This window comes from Leptodactylus fuscus, chromosome 4, assembly GCF_031893055.1.
Source record: "Leptodactylus fuscus isolate aLepFus1 chromosome 4, aLepFus1.hap2, whole genome shotgun sequence".
Taxonomy (NCBI): domain Eukaryota; kingdom Metazoa; phylum Chordata; class Amphibia; order Anura; family Leptodactylidae; genus Leptodactylus; species Leptodactylus fuscus.
This window is the reverse complement of record NC_134268.1, coordinates 38,691,325-38,708,410: the sequence shown is the minus strand read 5'-3', so window position 1 is coordinate 38,708,410 and position 17,086 is coordinate 38,691,325. Positions and strand designations below refer to the sequence as shown.

Sequence of the window (17,086 nt, the reverse complement as noted above, 5' to 3'; positions counted from 1 at the left end):
CTATCTAAACTTTCGGACAATTCATTTTCTGACAGTATTCAATTTTGTATTATACTTTATTAATGAATTTTGGATCCTTTCTGTGAAATCCTGCTTTTTTTTACTCTTCCCCGTGCTTCTGTATTGAGAGCTGTTCCTGCCTCTCACTGAATGTTACTGTGTACGGAGTACAGGGCTGTGTAACCACTGGCATAACAATCGTGGTCGCACCGGGCCCGGAGTGGTACGGGGCCCGCAGCCAGCTGGAAATGGCCGGGGCTTCGGACCACCATGATAGTGGTTGGAGAAAGCCTTGTTCCCCAGACACTATACATATTATTAATGGAAAGAGGATATCCCCTTTCATATGATACCAAAGGCAAGTCTGTTTGGTTTACAATGCCTGAGATATAACTGTTTGAATTGACCCTCCGCTCATTTGTATACCACTGAATTCAGCGCAGTCAACTTTGCCAGGATATGCCCAGGGCCAGAGATATCATGATATCTATCCACTGTCAGAAGGCCAGACCTTACAACCCAGCGTCATTTCTGGGCTGTGAGGAACACCCCATGACAGTACTTTTCAATATCCTTGTACTGCCAGGGTGGGGATGTTACTGACAGCCCAGCAATGATGCTAGGTTGTAAGGCCCGCCCTTCTGACAGTGGAGAGATATCGGTGCTGAAACTAGCAACACCAATATCTCCAGCACCCGGGCGCATACTAGCAAATCAATATATAATACTGCACATGAAAGGTCCTCTTTAAGATGGTTGTATGTCTTGTTCCAGGTTTTGCCTATATTATTTCATTTTCTTCTCTTATTGCAGATGACGGAAAACTTTCTTTTGAAGAGTTCAAAGCTTATTTTGCTGATGGAATCCTAAGTGCAGAGGAGCTGAGCGAGCTTTTTCACAAGATTGACACACACAAAACAGAGTAAGAAGTTTTTTCTACTTTATGTTACACAGCAACCAAGAAATGGTTAACAGCTTTCTTCATTGTGACAGTTCTTTTCTATCTAACAAGTGAGAGAACCTTTCTTAGCCTTTGTGAATAGTCGCCGCTGCGCTGATTCTGGCACAGTTGGAATATTTCCTCTAGTCCCAACTATTTTAGAGAAATCAATGCTGTTAGTTTTGGTGTCTGATATGTTACTTAGGTTCTGTACTGTCAAGTGGGTGGAGTCAGACAGGGGGTGTGATTCAGAGCTCCAATCAGAGGCAGGGATTTCAGAACTCAGAATGACCCCCCTTGTTGCAGTGGTCATTCGAGTGCTGTGGCCCCTTCTCTGTTTACATCGCACATTGTGTGATTCATATGGGCCGAGTGATGTATTTACAGCTTCTCCCATAGAATAGGATGAGACTCTAATTACATTGCATGGCCACTATGACTCACACAGTGAAGGGGTCACAACCCTCACACGACAAGTGCAGACATAACAGCTGATTTGTGGGGGTCCTGCTTGTTAAACTCCATCTGATCTTTTAATGATGACCTATCCTAAAATAATAAATACTGTATACTCCCCTGTCTCTCCAGTATAGAGTCTCCATTTGGGCCCCTGCACTTTGTAAGCAGTGTGTAAGCAGCCTGACTTTTCCTATGTCCAAATTTTGTATCTATGTACCTTTGAACCAGGTATAGGTTGACCGACAAATTTACATGAAAAGCATGGAGGTAGCCTGTCATTTATTGAACTATTTACTACCTTATGGACTATGATGGCAATGTATAGTTTATTGTATCAGCGTCCTGATGTCACAAAGAGGATAAGGCATATGTGTTTAGGAGGAATTTTGCAGGAATTATATGTAAACGAGTTGCTTGTATCCAAGGTACGATGTACAATAAAAGTATGTGTATTTGTACAATCAATAGGAAATATCATATGTGACCCCTGGATATTGGGATACCAGGGAGAAAGGCTAGCCCTGGGGTGTGTATAGTCACAATAGGTACAAGAGCTCCATACCTTGGCACAGATATGAGGCCTTAGTTCTCAGATATATTTGGGCACAATATGGCATATTATTAGATCACTTTATTATATTATTATTTTGGCTATTGCTAGGGGTATATTTGTCACTTTTCAGTATACTGTATGTGAGGACTTCATAGAGGGGATTTATCAATAGTAGCATTTTGTTGCAGGTCTCAATAATCCCTGTGATACCAAAGGATTTACCTGATTTAAGACAAGGTGCAGGCACATTCAATGATGGGAACCGCACTGATACTTAAAGAGATCCTTTCTCCACCTCCAAAAGTTCACTTCTTCATATCATTTAATAATTGCTGTCCCATTGAACCTGGCACTGTTGGAATTTTCTGTCTAGCCCCCACTATTCCTGAGCAATCAATGTTAGTTTTGGTACCTGATATACTATTTAGTCTCTGTACTGTCAGGAGGGTGGTGTCAGGAAGGAGCAGACAAGGGGTGTGATTCTGAGCTCTGACACTGGCTGCCTCTGATTGGAGCGCTGAGTCACACCCCCTGCCTGACACCGCCCTTCTGACATTACAGAGCTAAAATAGCACATGAGGCACCAAAACTAACTGTGCTTGTTGCTCAGGAATGGTGGGGACTAAAGAGAAAATTCCAACTTTGCTGGATTTAGTGGAGAGGAGCCTATTACATGAGGATAAGAACTAGAAGTGATGGAGGTGATCAAAGGTCTTGTTTAAATTGATGCCATCTTGTAGCTGGGCTAGATTTCAGGCTTCATTTATACTAGTGGTAATACATTTGGTGGGGCCGATGGTCCTGCTTACAGAACACCCTTGCCACATCCCAAGAAGTAGTGAGGGTGATGTGAAAATACCACTTGTGGCACCAATTGGCATAAAAGATGAATATATCTCCCCTTGTATGTTCACCTTATTTGGGTACTATATGATGGCATTATTAGGGGACTGTGTGACTATTTTATAATATTGGCATGATATGGAAATTTTATTGGTTTGTGATGGAGGTGATGCATTAAAATGTGAATTTAGATGGTGATGTAACTGTAATGAATCTCAACTCTCACAATGGATTAGGCAAACCCAGTACGTAATCCGGAACAAATCCTCAGTAGAATATTACACTGCGGACATTAAAATTAGATCAATGCAGACAAGGCTGTTTTAATATATTAGTGGAACGAATTCAAACTTTACCAAAGTGGCCCCCCAAACCACCAACTTCCTCCCACCCCAAACCACAGGCACCTTCCCTGACTACCTCAAATAAAACATCTGCAGGTGAATGAGTGTGTGTTTTATATGGTCAATTTAGCACCAGATGGAGCAGGAACTTGGCTGCCCAGTCCTTGGGTAGGCCGGTGTAGAGAGGGAGCCATATTCACCCCAGTGTGGGCCACAATGATGACAGATGGGTTCATATCCTATTACCTCCTGTTATATATGAGTTTGTACATATGCATTAGAAGGTTCTCCTTCATTTTTGGTCTTAGGCTATGTTCTCATCTATGTTGGAGACCTTTCAATTTCAGATTCCATAATGGGAAAAACAGTCCACATTAGATGTTTGTAGGGTCCGTTGTGTGATGAATGTAACAGAGCCATACCCATCACAGCTGACAACTACTTTTCTGGAGTTCTGGGTTCGAATCCTGCCAAGGACAACAGCTGCAAGGAGATTGTATGTTCTCCCCTTGTTTGTGTGGGTTTCCTCCCACACTCCACCAACACACTGATGGGGATTTAGATTGTGAGTCCTGGATGCACTGCCTGCTGATATAATGGCACAATGCTGTTCTGCGACCCCATACTGGTGTTGGCAGAAGGGGTTTGGGTTTTAACATAGAGATGAGCGAGTACTGTTCGGATCGGCCGATCCGAACAGCACGCTCCATAGAAATGAATGGATGCACCTGGTACTTCCGCTTAACCCCCCGCGTGCTGGCTACGTCCATTCATTTCTATGCGAGCGTGCTGTTCGGATCGGCTGATCCAAACAGTACTCGCTCATCTCTAGTCTTAAACACCATTCTTTTCCATACAATTCTTCCTGAAAACTAGAAAAGCTCCAAAACTCAACAATACGAGGCTTTGATTTATGTTACTACTGGGAAGGGTCACTTCTTTGGAGATAAGCACAGCACAAGGACGTCCAGCTCGAAAAACATGCAGATTTATTCACATATGTGAATAAATCTGAATAAGTTTCTTTACCTGACAGGCTGCGTCTGTCCTCTTTACCATAGCGTGCTCCTGAAAACTGGTGCAATCGCATTGGTAAATAAATATGTCCCATTGATCATCGTAGTATCACAAATGGTACGCTTTGACGCGAGGTCAGCGCTCTGTGGATGTGTAATCTAAAGTTCTCGGACTTTCTAATTAAAATATTACATTTCTTGAAAAAGTATAATAAGGCTTTACAAAACATTATACAGAATAATATTAAAACCGATAAAACGGTGATGTAACAAAATGCCGTATTTGCCTTCACTATAGCACCGGCCTCTAATATGTCACTTACAATTCTCACCTTAGTTCCAGGCCAGTTGTGCTCCTGATTCTCTTCTGCAGATTAGTGCAAGCAATATATAGCTTAGCAGTTCTGACTTCTTTCATTTTTCAGGTTTGTGGGTCACTGGTCATGTATTATTCATTTTCTGGTGCAGCTGCAGCTAGATGTGCACACCTGTTTTACTAGAAATATAAATGCAATCTATATCTATAGCCATCTATTAATGCGTGTTAGAAGGGCTGTGGGATTATATGGAGGTAAAACACCAAGGTCTGCCTGGAAATGTAGGGCTGCGAAAATCAACTGTGTGTAATGGGGTGCAAATCCGATACAAGGGTGCATTTATTATTTACCATATTGTTCAGACATCAAACTGCAGGGGATTAATCCTTTAAAGGGAGTCTATCATCAGAACCAAAAATATCATCCCAGCCCCGTCTATAGAAAGGTTAGAGTCACCCTAAGGGTCCATTCACACGGAGGAATTTGGCGCTGATTCTTGCGCGGAATCCAAATCAGAATCAGCGCTGAAAAAAAAGACTCCCATTCACTTCAATGGGTTCCGTTTTCCGCGCGGCACCCATTGAAGTCAATGGGAGTCTTTTTCTTTTATTTTTCAGCGCTGATTCTGACACGAATTCTGCGCCAGAATCAGCGCCAAATTCCTCCGTGTGAATGGATCCTTATGAATCACTGCATCCATTGCGAGGATATTGTCTTATTTGTTAATAACCAAATGAACTCTCAGCGAGGAAATTGCCATTGCTCCAAAAAGGTAAGCAGCAACGCTCTCATTGCTCCAAAGAGCTCATTTGCATATTGACAAAAACAGCGATATCTCAGCAGCAACATTGATTATGTGTCTTGTGCCCACCCATGGCCCTGGCAACCAAACACTGACTGCTGTAGTGACCATCAACCTTACTGATGACACTACTAAGGGCAGTGATTGGTTCCCATAGTCATGGGTGTAGCTATAGAGAGTGCAGAGGTAGCAGGCGCTACTGAGCCCTGGACCCTGAGGGGTCCCCAAAGGTCTCTCCAAATTTCTGCAACTGTCCTGTTCATCTGAACGGGCCTTGAAAAGTTCTATGTTCCTACTCTCAGAAGAACACCATTCCGATGAACAAAATTGATTTCAAATCATATGAGGACTTATTTTTTGTGGAATGGGTTGTAGTTTAATGACTCCAGTTTGGATTACCGAATGTATTGAAAAACATTTATTATTTTTTGATGAGGAATTAAAAAAAATAGCATTTTTTTTAATGACTTCCGTCGGAAGAACTAACGCATTCAAATTTTTTCAGATTTTTGTAGTGGTGAATTTGGGGGGTCTCATTTAGAAAGTTAAAGTTAGTTGAACAATGAACAATGTAAACTTAAATCCTTGGGTTAGTAGAATCACAGCTATAAATAATACGTTTGCACAATAAATATACTTTTGCCTACATGCTGAATGGCGTAAAAAGAAAAATTAAATTAAACCAGAATTGCTATTTTTTGTTGGCCGCTAAAAAAGCAGTATGATCAATAAAAGTTCCCTAATAAAAATGTCACAAAAAATAAGCCCTTGCACAATTCTGTTAACAAAAAAAATAATTATGTTATGGATTTTGGAAAGTGGTGATGTAAAAAAATAAATCACTGATTCACAAGGGAAAGCACTGCTTGACTCAGGTGACCCTAATCTATCTATCTATGGGCCTGGGTTTATCTGCTGGGTTTTGGCGACAGACTCCCTTTAAATCTCTCAGTGATCTTGCTAGCTCCATGGCTACACTTAGCATTGCTTTCTAGAAAGAGTCATCTTTATACTAATCTAGGAAAACCCTCTGTCCAAATCCATTATAGGGATTCAACTAAATTGCTAGAGATGTGTCTGTCGACATTCTAGTAGCAAAAAGCTAAATGATGTAACAAGCTCTGGGCTATAATACAGACTAAGGGTGCATGCACACTACGTAACGCCGGGCGTGTATGAGAGCCGTACACGCCGGCGTTACAGCAGGGCTGCCGAACACTTCCCATTCACTTCAATGGGAGCGCTCGTAACAGCGGCGTTTACGAGCGCTCCCATTGAAGTGAATGGGAAGTGTTCGGCAGCCCTGCTGTAACGCCGGCGTGTACGGCTCTCATACACGCCCGGCGTTACTCAGTGTGCATGCACCCTAAGGCCCAGTTCACATCTGCGCATGGATTTCCGTTTGGGGAGTGTGCTTGTTTATCCCCCGACGGAAACCTACCATATATACTCGAGTTATAAGCCGACCCAAGTACAAGCCGACCCCCCTAATTTTATCACAAAAAACTGGGAAAACATATTGACTCGAGTATAAGCCGAGGGGGGGAAATGCAGCAGCTACTGGAAAATTTCAAAAATTAAAATGGTTTTTGGGTGCAGTAGTTGCTGGGGAAGGGGAGGGGGTGTTTTGGTTGTCTGTCTGTCCTTTCCCTGAGCTTGAGGATTGTTTTTTTTGCCCCATATTCAGTAGACCGGGCACTGTCAGACACAGGGATACCTAATGTGTTTGTGTTTCACAGTCATTTTCTACTTTTATATATATTCTAGGGAAAGGAGGGATTTACAACTTTTATTTATTTTATTCTTTTATTATATTTTTTAAAGCTTCTTTTTTTTTTCACTATTTTATGGGAGATTCTATACATTACTATTGTGGCTGGTCATAGACCTCCCCCCCCCAAAAAAAAAAAAATAAAAAAAAAATAATTATTTTTTATTTTTTTTGCTTGACTCGAGTATAAGCTGAGGGGGGCTTTTTCAGCACAAAAACTGTGCTTAAAGATTCTGCTTATACTCGAGTTTAATACGGTAATCTGCATTAAAAAGCGGTTACCTTAGGGTCAGTTCACACAGAATTTTTTGGCAGCGGATTTTGACGCTGAATCCGCCTCATAATCTGCTGCCAAAACCGGCTCCCATTCACTTCAATGGGACCTGCTCCCTTCTTTTTTCCCCTAGCTAGTAGATGACTCTCTTCCTGTGGATCCCGCAGCTGAATCAGCCGCGGCGCGAGGCTCCCTCCCGATTAGGTCCATTCATTTGGGCCCAATCTGGAGCGCAATGCCGCATGTAATGTTCACACGTAGAATGCAAATTCCGCCGTGTGAACATACTCTTAGGAAACCCGCAGACCCCATAGACTATAGTGGGGTCCATGTGGTTTCTGATCAGTTTCCACACGAAAAGTCTTGCAAGCACTTTTCATGCCGAGAGGGGAACGGAATGGCCCAAAACCAGATATGAACCGGGCCTAAGGACTATGACAATTTAAGTAATGCAGTGGACGTCCCTATTTACTCCATATTTTATGTACAGTATATTACAGCTATGTATATTATGTATACATTATGATCAAAAGATACTTCAAGATCAAAGTAGAAAATACTTTGCCTGTAGACCAGAAATTATTTGGCATGAAAGCATGCAACAATAAGGACATTGCCATTGTCTGGTCCGCTGGACTCATGGCGGCCGTGAATCTCTATAAGATATTTCAGTTCCTCTGCAGATGCCGACATAATGTGTAAGCACATGCAGGCCACCTAATTCTACCATAACAGCCAAATAGTATAAAATGAGTCTCTTCTACATGAAAGCAGTGATAACAGACGGATATTTTACTTTTTATCTAAGAACACCGCTGATTCACACAATAGCCTGTAATGTCTGCACTCAGTATGGTGTGATCCTGAATGGAGCCGCAGAGTCCAGGCGCTCACTGTTATAGCTCCCCAAAAGCATAAATACCCCAGTGCTGGGCACATGCAGGTATAATGCCAGGGAAGACAGGACAGGATCTACAGCAGGAGCAGGAATCATAATAGTGCTGTCATTTGTGAATAGGCTGAACACAACCGAAGAAATGACTAAGAAAAACTTTAATGAAGTCTCTTTTCATAGTCTTTATCGTTTTAGAGTAAAACTTTTTTCTTTCTTCATGTTTCAGCAGGAATATTTTGACTTTATAGTGGTGGAAAAAAAACAGCATGGGTTGTGTATGCTGGGAAAAAATCCAATGATGTTTGTTCAATTAGTCAAGGACATTCGATGGTCATGTGGTATAGAGTCCGTCATGTTGTGATATCGGGTCCAACATCACATGATATACAGTCCATTGTCATGTGATATACAGTCCATGGTCATGTGGTATACAGTCCATCATCATGTGGTATACGGTCCATTGTCATGTGATATATAGTCCATGGTCATGTGATATATAGTCCATGGTCATGTGATGTACAGTCCATGGTCATGTGATGTATAGTCCATGGTCATGTGATATACAGTCCATCGTCATTTGATATTGGGTCCATGGTCATGTGATATACAGTCCATGGTCACAGGTGAATGGCTTGTTATAGTCACAGCACAGTAATCAGACATCTGCCTTGTAATGAGCTGTGTACCTGTGTGTTCATCACATGACCATGGATTGTATATCATATGATGATGGATTGTATATCACATGACCATGGACCCAATATCACATGACCATGTACTTTATATCACATGACCATGGACTGACTTTTATCCACTGGGAACAAACAAAAAATGACATCAAGCAGAGATCTAGAAAGGCGTGAGGAATTGATATATATACTAGTATACTGGAAAATTCTAGAACCTTTCATTATTCAAAAAAATAAATAAATAATTTACTAAAATTGTATAACCCGTTTATTTCTGCCCCCCAAAATTGGCACTAGTGGGATTTATTTATCCAGGAGTGGACATAGACAACTCAGGGCCCATGTGGAAGAAAAGTTCTGGGCTTCGACTGGCCCACAAGGGAATAAGTGAACTAAAAAAAATAAAAATTCTGGAGCATCTTTTCTTAGAACTGGCCCAGATTTACTAATAGTTCAATCGTGTAAACTTAGACAGGCAGTGTGAAATACACCAGATTTATCACAGTGACTGTCTAGTCCACGTTTATACCACTTTTAAAACCAGAAGTTTACACTATTTTGACACATTTATGGTATATCACAGTTCATTTAAAAATCTTGTCTGTAAGATTTGTATGGTTTTATTTTCTCTATATTTCATTTGCCATGGAATTTTAGGATGTTTTTGTAATTTTGTATTTTTTTTTTTTAATTTTAAACACCTTACAACATCCTCAGATGTCATTATAAAAAGTTTTAGGGGCAACATGGTGGCTCATTGGTTAGCACTGCAACCTTGCAGCGCTGGAGTCCTGGGTTCAAATCCCGCCAGGAACAACATCTGCAAGGAGTTTGTATGTTCTCCTTGTGTTTGCGTGGATTTCCTCCCATTCTACAAAGACATACTGATAGGGAAAAAATGTTCATTGTGATCTCTATATGGGGCTCACAAGCTACATTAAAAAAGACATTATAATAGGTTTTGTCATATCCTCTGTTGCTAAGTTTTCTGATCAATTGTTTTTGGGTTTGTTTGTTTTTTGTAAATAAGATACAAATTGAAGCTGATAGTGTGAACATAACGTAAGGATGATTTCACACTTTTCACAGAAAGTTTCTTTCTTCTTGCTTTTCCAAATAATTCCAACTGTTTGGGCAACTCCTGCATTTAATGTCCATTTGCATCAGTCTTTCAATGTTTTGTTGAGTCCTCTGCTTATACAGCGTCCAAAGATATCATCTACTGTATTTTTAATAAATTAGACATAGATCCGGACGGAAGTGATGAAATTCATGTACATGAGAAGTAGGAGAGCAGGCAGCCAAAGAAATAATTGGAATGGGTGGACAGAATCCCATCCACTTTGCAGGTACTGTACTGTAATATGCAGTGTGGGGCCTCAGCCTTAAAGGGGTTGTCCAGGATAAATTGACAATTCCTGGCTAAGTCCCCCATGCCCCCACCTAACTTTCTAATATATCTTTTTTACCCATATAGTATAGTTTTTCAGTAATATTTGTAGGTCATGTGACCTACATATATTACATTTTTTACCTTTCCGCTGATGTAACAGATCTTCAGACTAATCCAGATCCTGACCTGTTATACCAGTGTAAAGGCCTCCCCCTTTCCCCCAGTCCTATAGTACTTACCATTTCTTCTGGATCCAAGCCCGGCGTGTCATTCAGGGAAGGCCTCCTCTTCTGTGTGGCAGCTCCCCACGCACGTGTAATAGTGCCTGGTACACAATACTTACCTATCTTCTCTTGCTTCTGCTCTGAAGCTGAGCCATGATATCACTTCTGGAAGTAACGTCACTTCCAGAAGTGATGCCGGGCCTGGCTTCAAGAAGCATGGCTGGCCTGCCGTGCCGCACGACACATTAAGAAGAGGAGGAGAAAAGAAGACAGGTAAGTATGATGTGGTGGGGTGAGGGGAGGGGTAGGCTGAGACAAGGAAGGGTTGTAAGGGAGTGAGAGAGGTAGGGGGATGGAGCAAAGCATCATGGTAGTTGTAGGCTAAGAGCACAGGAAACTACACCATGTAAACAAATGCAGAAGATGCCAGGAGCTCCTAGAGAAACACAGAAATTACTCAAAACACTGCTAAAGGTAGGATGGCTGCACTTATTAACCCATTAATAGCACTAACAGACCTTAAAATAATATTTGCTTGGAAAACCCCTTTGAAGCCGGGGCCCCACGGCTCAGAAATGCCGCGATTTGCCTGTGGGAAAAATCGCGGCGTTTTACAGTAATTGCAAAGTGGATGGGATTCATGCGAATCCCATGCCCACTTTGCAGTAAAAACCGCAACGTGGACATGCTGCGATTTCCAAAACCGGTGCGGTTTTGGAAACCGCAGCATGCCAATTATATCTACAGAAACACCGGCAGCTTTCCCAGAGATATAATGAATGATAACAGAAATTCCGTGGAGGAAAACTCCAAAAATTTTCTGTTTAACGTGCTGAGGGAAGAGCCGCGATGCGTTCCTGCTGCAGGTTTTTCCTGCAGCGCTTTATGGCTGTGGGTCGTCCCGTGGGGCCTTAACCTAAGACTTTCCTGTAGCTGGAATCCCTAGCAATTGGCTGTAATCTAGGTGGAAAGTTTCAATTCCTTTTGCAGTGCCCCCTTTAGGTGAGCCAGTAAAACAACAGGTAGATTAAATCCTTAATAAAGATGTTCCATAGAATACAAGTCCATACAATTCATTTCATTATATAAATCCTTTCCCTTGTCTGGATTGTTAGTGGTAGAGTTGTCAGGAGCCGGAATACTTTTTAGAATCTTCTTTGTGACAGATCAAAAAAGTATCAGGTTTTAGATATAAAACTTAAGTCTTTGTTGATGGACCAAAATCTCAGTAAAATATCATGCTGCTTCCCACAAAAGCCTATTTATCCCCTCGTTCCTTTTCTCATCCACATTATATTTATTTATGAGTCTCCAGTTACACCGACCATCGGCGCCCGGCGTTCTGAAATATCACAGCCTCCCGTAGGCTTTGTGTTTTCACCTCTATTAAATGCATGATATTAAAAGGAATCAGGAGATCTGACACAAATTTAACACATCTGCCCACAACTGCAGCAATGTCTAGCAAATCCATACAGTCATCTGGATGAGAATACATTGTTCAGCACCAGTACAGTTACATAATGAATTGTAATAACTGATAGAATGATACAGAGTATAATGAATTTTAGGTGCAGAGCTCGTGCACACAAGTATGTTACATCTCCATACAGACTTATAGGATATACAACCAGAGACTTCTCCAAGGCAATGCTGTACATCCATATGACTCTGATTTCATAAAAAATTGTGGCATGTCCTATCAGACTTTGCATTAGACAGCTACAGTTTATTTTACATAACGCAACACAAATAATCCGTGTTTAAAGGGATCCTATCATTCAGACGACATTTTTTCTAAGTACCATGTCAGAATAGCGTTAAGAAAGGCTATTCGTCTCCTACCTTTCGTCATCGTCTCTGCGCCGCCATTCACCTACAATCCTCTCTCAATATGCAAATTAGCTCTCTCACAGCACTGGGGGCGGGACCCAGCGCTCAGACAGCACTGGGGGCGGCCCCAATGCTGCGACAGAACTCTCTCCAGTGTCACCCCCATCTTCATCAGGAACGGCCTCTTCATTCTCTTCTTCCGGCGGTGTCTTCTAGGCCTCGGGCAGAGCAGACTGCGCATGCCCACAGGCCCCGAGAAAATGGGTCTTTTCCACAGCATTTTTTGGCTGTAGCCGCTACATGGAGCCTTAGCTTTACGGGGCTTTCTGGAGCCAAATTGGGTTTTCATACTGATGACCTATTCACAGGATGCACCAGAGGTAGGGAACGTACGGCTCTCCAGCTGTTGCAAAACTACAACTTCCAGCATGCATACTTGCTCTGCTGTTCTTGGAACTCCCATGGAAGTGAATGGAGCATGTTGGGAGTTATAGTTTCACAGCAGCTGGAGAGCCGAAGGTTCCTGACCCCTGGGATAGACCATCAGTATGTGAATGGTTGGGATCAGACACCTGGACCCTACTCAAGTCAGCTGTTCTCAGAGATAGAAGTTACCTTGTACTAATGGACAGGAGGCACACGGAGCACTATTCCTATTCAAGTAATATTAGTAGCGCAACAGCCCCATCCACTACGTAGTGGTGGTTTTAGTGAACTGCAGTGCTACTCCTATTACTTGAACAAAAGTGGTGCCACACGTGGCTGCCCATACATTAGCCTCTTCCAGAACCCAGAGGCTTCTAGAATAGCTAATCCGTGTAAGGTTCAGGTGTCGGACTCCTTCAGATCCCATACTGATGACTTATCTTGTGGATAGGTCATCAGTATGAGAGCTCAATTTTTGTCCATAAAATGCCTTTAACATTTTATGGCTTTGTTGATTCAAAAGTGTTAAAAAACATATTGTTTCCATCCCATTGGAGAGGTAGTCTTTGGGATAGGGAGGGTGTTCTTCACAGCCCGATGATAACATTGCGCTATAAGGCCCTCCCTTCTGACAGTGGAGAGATATCAGGGCTGAAACTACCGGCACTCATATCTCCAGCAGTGGGGCGCATAGCGGCAAAGCTGGCAGTGCACTGAATGTTGATTAAGTTCTTCAAACAGCTGACCCCCGACGGTCTATAATTGACTACTGACCCTAAGCATGCCCTCTACCCAGTGTACATCATGTAGGTACATACAGGCTGTTACATACTTTCCGATGGTACAGTCCACATAAGGGATTCTGCTTTTGCAAATCTTCAACACTATGGGGTCAAGTTCAGTGAAAGCCAAAGAACCTAAAGATCTTTCTGGTGTTGTTAGTCAGTGTCTAAATTTTTGTGCAATTTCTTTCGGGCTCAAACTTTAAAATCCTATATTTTTTTCATCTAATCTGTATTTTTTGCATCTGCTAAATCTGTATCCTCTTTTTTTGCATAAAAGGCCTCAGGTATCAAAACTGTCTCTGCATAAATGAACCTACAAAGCCTGATATACATGACAATAAGCCGCAAGAGGGTTTCGGTAATAAGGCAGGAAATCCCTTCAGTGAGCCAGGCCCTTTATAGGAGACCCCGGGGAACCAACATCCTCCTTATCTACCACCCAGTCAAAACCAGACCCAAACATTGTCCCCAATAAAGACACAACTGCATTTTTTTTCTTTTAGTCATCTTAAGTTTTCTTTTTCTTTATAGACCATCGAATGTTAACTAACATAAAACCACCACCCATATTATATCACCATAGCTAGTAATCCAACCACACCTAATGCATGGTGGACCAACTCCTGGGCTTTAGGACAGGCCACCGCTTTCTCTCTGCAGGGATCTGGGTAAAGAGGAGAGTCTGCCAGTTGAGTTTCCCTACAATGGCCTAAAAGTGGCCAACTAAGCCTCGTGAGTAGGGTTGAGCGATCGTCTTTTTAGGTAGGATCGAGATCGGTAGTATTTCCCACAATGCTTTGCTTAGCCTTCACACTGAGTATATAGTGTATACTCAGTGTGAAGGCTCCGCTGCGGTTCCATAGGAATGAATGGAAGCAGCCGGCACACAGCCTTAACCCCCTACGTGCCGGCTGCCTCCATTCATTCTAATGGGAGACTAAAGTAACATCTCTAGTAGCTACTTACCTCCAGAGATGGCTGCTCCGGTCCCGGTGTTCTTTTTCGCCTCGCTGCCGCTCCACACTGCTCTTCTCGCCTCGCTGCCCCGCCTCCCAGGTTAGTGTTTAAAGAGCTAGGAAGGCGGGGCTTGTGGCTTAGGAGAGTGTGGGCGGGTACAGGGCGGGGAGACGTGACATCTCCCCTTCCAGTACCCGCCCACACTCTCCTAACCCGCCCACACTCTCCTAACCTGGGAGGCAGGGGGCAGCAAGGCGAGAAGAGCAGCATGGAGCGGCAGCGAGGCGAAGAAGAACACCGGAGCAGCCATCTCTGCAGGTAAGTGGACACCAGGGGGGACTAAGTAGCCAGAGGATTAAAAAAAAATCCTCTGGCTACTTATTGATTCACTACACAGCGTGGATTCTAACAATTAAAGTGTTCAATTGTTAGATTCCATGCTGTATAGTGAATAGGATTGCTTTTAAAATCCGATCTCCGATTAATAAAAAAATCCCATTGACTTTCATTGGGATCGGAATTGGGATCGAGATCGGGTTCAAATGAAAAATTATCAGAAATCGGATTTTAAAATCGATCCTGAAAAGTCAAGATCGGCTCAACCCTACTCGTGAGGCCACCTGGCCTTCCTACTGCTCTTGGCTTACCACTTACCACCATAGAGTGTCCTCCTATATTGTCTGGTACCTTATCAAACCTCTCCTTGAGATGATCATCAGTTATATCATGAGTGAGGTCTGTGTTGCTATAATTCTCACCAAATTTATCAAATGTCGCACAATAGGGACAATATATTAGTTAGGTTCTTCCTGAATTGTGTTGTTTCATTGGGTTTTTCAAATTTTTCATACCAGATTTATCAATATCATATGTCATTTTAAGATCCTGAGAATTTCAGGTGCACTTCAAACGTTGCACGGCTTGATAAATTCCCATCTATATATTGGTTCCTGAATTTTTTTTCCTATCCTATATTTTCATGTGTTATTCAGGTGCGTTTAGTACAGGGCTGTGGAGCAAATAAATAAGTGATAGGAGCTTCTCATGCCCTCGGCTAAATTTTGAGGATGGTAAAGTGAAGCAGTGCAGGAGTCACTGGGGTAATCTTTACTGAAAAAGCCAAAAAAGTCCATGTGTGCTTTACCATGTAATAGTTACAGGCCGGCTGAGGTTGGTTTTCTTTTTTGTCTCTTACTGCAAATGAATATAACAGAAACTGAAGAGATGACTTTTGGGCTTTCGTACTGTACACGGTCCACTTGGGAATTTGGGTCATAATGTTAAAACTACAGCATCATGTTAAAAAACTGCTTTTATAGACACTTTGGAGCCAGGTTTATAGCTGTAAAATTTGGAAATACAGTAGTAAATTGGTCTGTGGGGGATACTAAGCTATTATTTTGCTGAGATGATGAGCCAAGAAAGATTTTTCCGACTTTTCTATCTTTCAGCTTGAGATTATAGCTAAAAAATAATTAAAATGAAGCCATCTAAGGCTTAGGATGGGATCACACTACCGTTATTTAATGTCGATTGCTCTCATCCATCACAGGATGAGAGTAATAGACATTAAGGCTACGGCACCATGTACCAGGCTGCAGCAAAAAAGTGCCGGGGAAAACATCAGTTATACCTATAGTGAAACCGCCGGCATTTCCGTAGGTGTAGTTGACATGTGATTTCCAAAACAGCAACGATTTTGTGCTGTATCACTGCATGGATTTTTCCACAAAGTGTAGACTAGGCAGTTTTACATTTAGAGTGGGGCCCAATGGGACATAAACGCCACAATTTGCCCACGGTAGGAAAATTAGTGGCGTTTTACAGTCAGGGTTCTATGGACGGACATACTGTGACAAGATCTTGGGCACCAAAGAAACATTAATGCCCTTGTGGAATAAAATTTAGGCAGTCTTGTCCAGTCTCACGGAATAGTTATTGTGGCACCAATTGCTGAAAAGATTTTCTAGGACTTCCAGATATTTGTATAGGGATAGGTCATCAGTATGAGGTTGGTTGGGGTCCAACACCCAGCACCTTCACCTACCAACTATGGTACCAGAAATAGCACAATGGACCAAAGCGAAAAAATTGTTGCAAAAATAAAGTCATGTACTTCCTTTTCGGCCCTGCACTGGCTATAACTCAGTATATGGTGAATTATTCCTTTAAAAATGGCCCTGACCCTATTGATATAGAAATCACATTAGGGTAAGGTTGGATTGGACCAGTGGATCATAAGCCAAAATGGCCAAAAAATTTTTTTTCTTCTGTCCAGTATTTGTTGGTATAACTTTTTTTTTCTCATTTTTATAGGACAGGTAAGCTGACTGTACTTAGCTATGCAAAAGGCCATCACAAAAAAACTTTAATGTGTCAAATATGTTTTATTTATTCTTTTACAATGGGACTCTGTGTTATAGATGACACTGTATGACATCCATCGTACTCTTCCACCCGATGTCTATATCCTGAGTGCATATTCTCAATGACAGGCTCAAGGACAGTGTATACAGATTGTCAAGGTGACTAAGCAGTGTAATAACTATGAGACAATACATTACA

General features: G+C 42.1%; 1 protein-coding gene across 1 annotated transcript in view; it reads left to right on the top strand.

The window, feature by feature from the left end:
* Positions 1-17,086, top strand: part of NECAB1 (N-terminal EF-hand calcium binding protein 1) — a 115,946-nt gene that overhangs the window by 15,870 nt on the left and 82,990 nt on the right. The window contains exon 3 of the mRNA XM_075270333.1: positions 814-922. Within this exon, the coding sequence (XP_075126434.1) occupies positions 814-922 (109 nt within the window). The remainder of the gene's footprint in view (positions 1-813; positions 923-17,086) is intronic.